Source organism: Vipera ursinii (genome assembly GCF_947247035.1).
Source record: "Vipera ursinii genome assembly, chromosome: 4".
NCBI lineage: Eukaryota > Metazoa > Chordata > Lepidosauria > Squamata > Viperidae > Vipera > Vipera ursinii.
Window position 1 is genome coordinate 85,904,277 of NC_139514.1, and position 8,316 is coordinate 85,912,592.

An 8,316-nucleotide genomic window follows, 5' to 3' on the forward strand; every position below is an offset into this window, starting at 1 on the left:
TGTAACCTCCAAGCAAAAGCAATTAAGAAAAAGTGCTTGTATATATTTGTTTAAAATAAACTTCTATATCCATAATTATACCTTCAAAACTATACTAGAAGTTATAGAACTAAAGGTAGGATTTACTTAAGTTTAGCATTTAAAAATACACTGCGTCTATTGCTTTACTGATGGAGATGTTAAATACATCTTAAATACATCTATTATTTCCTTCCAAATTGTTTCAAGTTCAGTTTCAAGTTCTCTCTTGTGAACTGCGCTTTTCAAATAAATTTCTCTTATTTCCTTTTTATTTTTTTTCTCAACAGCTGTGAGGTACTGAAACAAAACATCCTAGATATTATAAGTCTTGGTGTCTTGCAAGAATCAGGTTTACAGAAAACACAAAGGAAGTTTTCTTTTATTGAATAATATATTCTGCGTTTTTCCAAATGGACTTAGGGAATTTACATTGCGAGACAGTATAGAGAGGTATCCATTATACCAACGCCAACCCACCCACCTCCTTCAGAGGAAAAGGAAAACCAATATTTGCAGATCAAGCCTAAGAAAAGTATAAACGCTTCGACGTTCTTTCCTGGGCTTCCTGGCTGAATTGCCTACGCAGAGGCTTTTTTCCCCTCCTGCGCTCCTTTCCCACCTCGGGCACAGGACCAGCGGCCTTTCCCTCCTCATCCCCGCGGAAGTTCCTTCTTCAGCTCCGCCTCGCTGCCCCTCAAGAGGGCGCCGGGATTAGAAAGAGGGAAGCAGAGGCTCTCTTGCAGCACCCCGAAGTCCACGAGACTTCGTTGTGGCGTTGAGATCCCTTCGTGGGACAGCAAGAGAAGCCCGATGGGTCTCCCTCTGGAAGGGGTCGAAGGGATGGGATCTTCCCAGGCTAAGAACCAACCACCCGCTCCTCTTGCACTTGAGAGGTTCACAGGCAACTCCTACGCTTTTCCCTGCTGATTTATGCGCGGCCGCCTGGAAAGAATCGCTCCTCCGCCGCCGCCCAGGGCCCGCTTTGCCCCTTCCCTCCCCATTCCGGCGGGAACGGCCGAACGACACCCCCCCCCGGGCGCTCCGTACCGGTGAACCGACCGCCACCGTCGCCGTGTCCCCGCCGGCGCTGCAGCACGAAGTAGCCGCTATTTTTCTGGGTCACCCAGAGCTTGAGGGCGTTTTTCAGGAGCACCTCCTCGGGCTTCAGCCACATCTTCCCGCCGAGCTGTAGCTCGCCCCGCTACCAGGGTTACATCGCCCGCCACCGCTCCAGCCGCGTCCGCGAGCCAGCCAGTCCCTCTCCCTCCGCCCCGGGTCCGGGGGAGGAGTCGCCGCTCCTGGTCTTTGCCTTTCGAGGGGGCTGGACGCTCCTTGCCCGGAAGGCTGCCTGGGAGAGCGAGCGAGGCGCTGTTCTGGAGCGATCAGGCTACAGCCGAAGCGGTCCGGACTCCTCTCCCCCTCGTAGATGCGCCTCCGCTGGAGAGAAAAGTCTGGCCTCCGCGGGAGGGGGAAGGACGAAAAGAGGAAATCCACAGCCCGCCTGAGTGGTTGGTCTAGCAGGGTCGGCAACCTCGGCTCGTTTATGACTCGTGGACTTCAACTCCCAGAATTCCTGAGCCAGCTATGCTGGCTCAGGAATTCTGGGAGTTGAAGTCCACGAGTCATAAAAGAGCCGAGGTTGCCGACCCGTGGTCTAGCCGACTGAGAATAGGCCAGGCACAGCTTCCAAGCAATCTTGCCAGCTGTCCCAGAGGACAAAGCTCTTGGAAACAAGGTAGAAAGCAGCTTCCTTTCCCTCCTGTGACTCATCGATTAAGGATCAGGAGCGTGGGGAAGCTCTCCTTTTCCAAAGCCAGGAAGGTGTTGTATCAAATGGTTGTCATACTTCTTGGTTTCAAAATGAACCACTGGAAATAGGAGCTGTGGATGGCTAAAACAATGTAATTATAATCAGCAACTTAATTTCATCACGTTAAATGCATTTTTGCATATTCGTATGAGCGATTCAGATGGATTATCTATTTGTTGTTTATACTAGAGGAGGCAAAAAAGAGAATTTGTCACTAACATATACTGTAAGGACAAATAGTGAAGGCCAGGCTCAGAAGTCCCAAATGACCAACCAAACTATATCAAGGGGTTGTGTCAGCAATACATCAATACTTGGACCACGATAATAGACAATAAGTATGAATGTTGGAAATAATATATATAGGCTTGAAATTATTAGCAGAGAAACATTATAGAAAGATCTCAGTGGGGCTAAGTTTTATATGTGGGATAAGCTTGCAAAAATGAAGTGATTAAAAATGTAGTGGCAGTTGGGCAGTGTCTTAGAAGTTGCTGACCACTCCATTCTAAGTTCTGTGATGCAGCTCAACTTTTACCTGTCAATGCATGTACACATGTATTATATGCTACAGAATGGGAGACCAGGGACATACACATAGAGGTAAAACATATTCATTTAGTTACATAGAAGAAAACAGATCCTTTTTACAGTTAATGCTGGTAAATGCTTTGAGAAGAATTTCAGAAGCCAAACTCGACATGCTTCTCCCCGCTCAAAAACAGCTCAGGGCTATCTCTGATTGTCTATCAGCAGGATGACTCTCCAGAAGTAGAAAAGAATGAGGCCAAATTTGGGATGGTGTGAGCAGCCAAAAAAAGGAAGAATTTGTTAGAAGAAAAATCAGGTCCAGTTCCAAGCTGGGAATAAAATGGAGGCTGCTTAAGAAAGAAGGTTTATTGATGAGCAGAACCAGTGACAGCATGAAGTTCTGGGACAGCTGACAAAATGGAATTGAGAGTTGATGGGTTTTTATACATTCTTTGAGGCTTTGTTTTTGAGATGCCTGTTCTTTGTGAAATGTACTTTGACCTGTGCATGAGTGTGCCCTTTTGGTACTCTAATTATTATTGCCTGACTCCCATTGTGGCTGGGAGGTCATGTCTTGTCCTTGGAACTAAGTGAGGCATGTAGATTTTAGGAGTCTTTGTTTTTCTAATCCCATCAGCTCCAGCCTTCTGTGGGAGCTGTGGCTGAAGACATTTTGCTTATAAGTCATGTGCCCCAAACTTCCTGAATGGATTACAAAATCTCCATTTCTAAAGATTGGCCTCCTCAGGTTTCTGCTTGAGACAGGAAGATGGACTTTCTGCCTTTGTTAAGATTTTTTCTCCATTTCTCATTTAGGGGAAATATTCAATCCTGCCTCTTTCAATATTACCCAAAATATTTCATTCTCTGGGGGGAATGACTTCCTACAAATCAAAAGGTTTGCTGGATCCAGAGAAAGACTACAATAGAAAAAGATCTAGATAAAAATCCTTCAGTGCATCTCTATAGAAGAGGTAATTGACTAGTTCAATGTTTCTCAATCTTGGCAACTTGAAGATGTATGGGCTTCAACTCCCACAATCCCCCAGCCAGCCATGCTGAGGTTGAGACACACTGGGAGTGTAGTGGAATAACTATTCCATTCTGAAGCCCCTTCCTTCCTGATCATGTAACCTAGATTGGAGCTGCTATTAAGAGGTTAAGAATTTCCTACTTTGTTTAAACATAACATTCTATTTAAATAAAAATACCCCAAATACTGTTTGTATTTTAAATCAACATATACCTAGTTACATATGCAGGTATTATTTTTATACCCCCACAAAAGAAAAGATGTTGACATGGTTTGTGTAGTGCTTTAGACTGCAAGACAAAAGGATGCTTCAAAAACACAAGGAATTGCAAATGTCCCATCTATCTACTCCTTAAAGCAGTAGAGCCTTTCCCAGACTTTGTGGAGGGGATTTCCAGAATTGTGAGAATATGGAATGGGAACTCAAAATGTCTGCTGAGAGAGCTTGAATTTCACAGCACATTTGCCATTGAAAGACATGATTGGTTACAGATTTCTACCTGTCACTCTCTCCACTGCTTCCTCCATGAGATTCTCCTTATTCCTCCTTGTGTTTGTCTTTTTTTCTAGAAAGGGAAATACATTTCCAAATTAAGTACTGAGTTGCAGCCATGGGTAATTTGTGTGTCTATGTGGGATTAATCCTGGAGTAATTTTTGAAAATAAAATTAATTCTGAAAGCTGGACTTCTGCTTCATATCATATTAACTTTTCACTTTTAACATTTGAAAATATTTATCTGTAAATGTCAGTAGCCTACAGTTACTGAGGGTGGTAGCAGTGTGAGAAGTCCTTAAATAAGAATGAGATTTTTGAAGTAACATTCACCTCAGTCACTTTTTTCTCCTGAAAACTTACATCTGTTACCTTTTTCATTGGTTGCTCTGATCATTGGTAATTTTAATTGTGCTTTTCTTAGCTGCAGTTTGAGCTGCAGTACCTCAAACAATAAACAGTTAATCTATATCTGTCTGTCTGTCTGTCTATCATCTATCTATCTATCTATCTATCTATCTATCTATCTATCTATCTATCTATCTATCTATCTATCTATCTATCATATTTAGAAACTGCCCATATCCTTTATAGAGGGATCCTGGGTGCTGTACAGATAAAACCATATAATATTAAAAAGAAAACTGAATATAAAACTTTAAAATAGGGCAAGAATAGTTAAAAACATTAAAAGTTAATTAAAAGGCAGGGGGAGAGCTTTCAGTGCACTAACCAGTCCCACGGCATTCTCTTCTATGAGCTCCAAGCAAAGTGGCAGAGCCAGATGTTTAGCTATTTTCAAAAGGCCAGGAATTTGAGCCTGCCTTGCTTCGGGGGGGGGGGGGATATTCTAAAGGGTGAGGGTAATAGCAGAGAAGGCTCTCTTCCTGGACCCTGCCACTGGGAATTCTTTGACTGATGGGTCCATGCCCATACCTTTCCTGCTTGACCAGTTGAGATAGGTTCAGTTGTGATGGGGCAAAGATGATCCCATAGTAGCTTGACACTATGCCATGTAGAACTTTAAAGATCATAACCAGCACTTTGAATTGGCCTTAGAACAGACATGTCAAACTCGTGACATCACATGATGTCGCACAACATATCAGGACAGTTTTGCCATTGCCAGCAATGGGGTGGGCACGGCTTCTGGATGACACGTTTTACATGAGGGTAACCTCATGTAGATAGATAGATAACCTTTATAGTCATTTTTTTATTGTGGACACACTGGCATTCATTAAAAATAAAAATTTGTTGCTCTCAAAACTGTACACATACATAACATACATTTAAACATGCTATATATAGCATGTGTAAACCTACAACCTTACATATAAATAACATATAAATATTAATCACTGTCCATCTTGAATACATAGTGGAAAGAGGAAGGTTTACAGTTCACAAGGTTAATACTGTATGGAACTGTAAGGACTTGCCTCAGTTAAACTTCCCAAGAAAGCAGAATTCTTTAAACTTTGCTTCAACAGGAATTTTTATTGGAAGGCAGGATAGTAAGGCAGGATCTGAGGATTTCCCACGCAAAATGTTACATTAAAAGAACCCTTTTAAACCCCACCCCAACTGTCCATCTGGATGGTTTGAATTGAGTTAATCCATAGGTGCTAAGTTGTTGTAGGAAAGAGCCGATAAGGTGCTGTTCTCAAGGCTATCAGGTTTCTCCGTGGCTTTTTCCCATCTGCCTGGAGATAAGGCAGATGGCTGGAGGTATTTCCTTTCACACCCCAAGAAAGATACTTCAAAGAGGATAGAACAAAGCAAACGAAGTATACAGCAGAACACCCTTAGGTCCTCCCCCCCCAATAGAATGGCAGAACTCGAAAATGAGGGCATAGGAAAGAAATACAAAATACATTGGGGTTCTGACAGGAACAAAACTGTGGCTGAATCTGGATGTTCTGTTTCAGATACCACGAAGCCTCCTCCCAGAAGGTAACAAGGAAAACAGATTGTGAAGAGAATGTGTGGTGTCCCAGACAGCAGTGCTTATATGCTATGTCGTGGATGGAAGGGAGGGAACTGCCAATAATCTTTTCAGCCATCCTCACCACTCTGTGCATTGCCTTCCTGTCTGAAGCAGTAATGCTTCCAAACCAGACTGTAAAGCTGTATGACAGGATGCTCTCAATCATCCATCTGTAGAAAGTGGTAAGGACAGGGGGAGGAAGATGTGCATTTCTCATGTGACACAGAAAATGCACTGCTGTGCCCGCTTAATCAGTGTCTTGCTGTTGAACGACCAAGCCAGCCTACACGTTAATTGCACACCCAGAAATTTGATGCTGGTAACCATCTCCACAAGTGAATCATTAACACACAGAGGAGTGTGGCCGTGCCTGCCTTTTCTGAAATCAACAAAGATCTGTTTGGTTTTTCCAGTTTTTAAAATTAGGCTGATTTTCTTACAGTTCACCAAATTCTCAACCTCCTTGCAGTATGCTCCCTCATTGTCATCTTGAATAAGGCCTACTACCAGGCCTTTTTTTGTCATATAACGCACGAAATGGTGTTCTGGCACCTTTTTCAATGGAATTTGTGGAACTAAAAAAAGTTCAGTCAGACTTTCCAACTTTTTGCAGGGGAAAAAAAAGATCTCACGAGTTAGAAGGCCTAATTGAAGTTTTTTTAATCCCAAAAACTCCATTTCCCTGCAGCACCAGAGAAACACGCCAGAGCTAGAAAGCAGGTTAGCAACTCCTGTATTTTACTCAGCATGTCCTTGGTCTCTTTAAGCCTCTGGAGGGCTTCCTGGGGAGAAGGCCCTTCCCACCGCCTTTCTGCCCCGGGCCAATCCCGAACAACTTCCCCAACAGCCTGGACATGGCTGGACCTTGTGCGAGGAGAGCGAGCGACCGAGAACCCCAGTCCAGAGGAAGTAAGGAAAACAGGGAGGGGAAGGAGGGTCTTTAGAAGATGCTGTGGTTGCTCCCAAGGTGCTGGAGTAGATGTGGCAGCAAAAGGTGATCCTTGCGGTCCCCTCCCGCCCTCAAACTATCAATCAGGTTAGTTGGCCACACAGGCCAAAGGCCCAACACTGACCACTCTCTTAGACCAACCCTCGGCAGCACATCAGCCCCAAGGCTCCATCTTCCATCTTGGCTTCATGGGTGTAAATAACCAGCAAAGTCTGCCAGGAGTTGTAGTGTTGTTTGAGAGGGTACGCTGTTGCATAAATATGTTTACACACAGTATTATTCTTATTTTGTCAGTTCCTGAGTCATCGTAATAGTTTCATCCCCGCCCATCCCTTCCACCTTAGCATGGCAGTCCGGCTCAGGAGGGGACCAAAAGGTTGCTGATCAAGGAATGTGATCAGAAAATCACCTGTGCTCAAGAAAATGGTGTTAGAAATATTTGTTCCAGCTTGCACATATTGGGGCCTGTCAATAAGAAAATCAAGAATCCAGTTGCAGAAAGGAGTGTTCAAGCCTAAAAAGCTCAGTTTGTCTACTAGATGCTGGAGAATGATTGTACTAAATGCCGAACTGAAGTCAGCAAACAGCATATGCACACGAGTATTTCTTTTCTCTAGTGCTCCAAGCTCAGATGGAAAACAGAAGAAATAGCATCCTCTATAGTAGACATGTCAAACTCATGATGTCACGTGTCATTGTGCGATGTATCAGAGCTTTTTCGCCATTGCGGCAATGGGGTGGGCGCAGTTTCTTCATGACGTGTCCGGCCCACAGGCCAGCAGTTTGACACCCCTGCTCTATAGAGTGATTTGGTCGGTAAGTAAACTGAAGTGGGTTAAATGCTGGCGGGAGGCTAGATAGAATAATGTCCTTTATCAGCCTCTCAAAGCATTTCATAATGATGAATGTCAGTGCAACTGGACGGTAATAATTGAGACCCGTAATTATAGACTTTTTGGGCACTGGAAAAATGATGGTCATCTTAAAACACGATGGGTCCACTGCCTGCTGCAATGAGAGATTGAAAATATCTGTAAAAACACAAGCCAGCTCACCTGCATATTCCCTAAGAGATAATATTCCCAGAATATTATCTAGGCCTGCTGCCTTCCAGAGTACATTTCAATAATCCAAACTGGAGATGATAATAAATGTGATTACATCATAGTTGTGAATAAAATAATTACATTTAGTTTTGATCCTCAACATTAGGATATCTTTGTCTTTCTCATCACCGCTGCACATGGGGTTATTTTACTTGAGAACTCCAAAAACACTCAAGATTAGTTAGGTCCAGTATTCCATTGGTGTTTATGTGAAGTGAGGATATTTTTTTACACAAATGTGACATTATCCATTTAATTTTTCTCTTTTTACCACTTTAATTAGCAAGCAGCAGAGGGAAATTAAGGATTCAGATGGTGGGCCTCATGCTTGGAAGAATCCTGCCTAAGAGATTATTATACAGTTGCAAGAAAAAGTATGTG

General features: G+C 43.3%; 1 protein-coding gene across 2 annotated transcripts in view; it reads right to left on the reverse strand.

The window, feature by feature from the left end:
• TBC1D8 (TBC1 domain family member 8) overlaps positions 1-1,508 on the reverse strand; it is a 53,106-nt gene extending 51,598 nt beyond the window's left edge. For both annotated transcript variants that reach the window (XM_083362986.1, XM_083362985.1), the window contains exon 1: positions 1,069-1,508. In XM_083362986.1, coding sequence (XP_083219112.1) covers positions 1,069-1,195 — 127 coding nt within the window. In that variant the 5' untranslated portion in view covers positions 1,196-1,508. The remainder of the gene's footprint in view (positions 1-1,068) is intronic.
• Between the last annotated feature and the right edge of the window lie 6,808 nt (positions 1,509-8,316).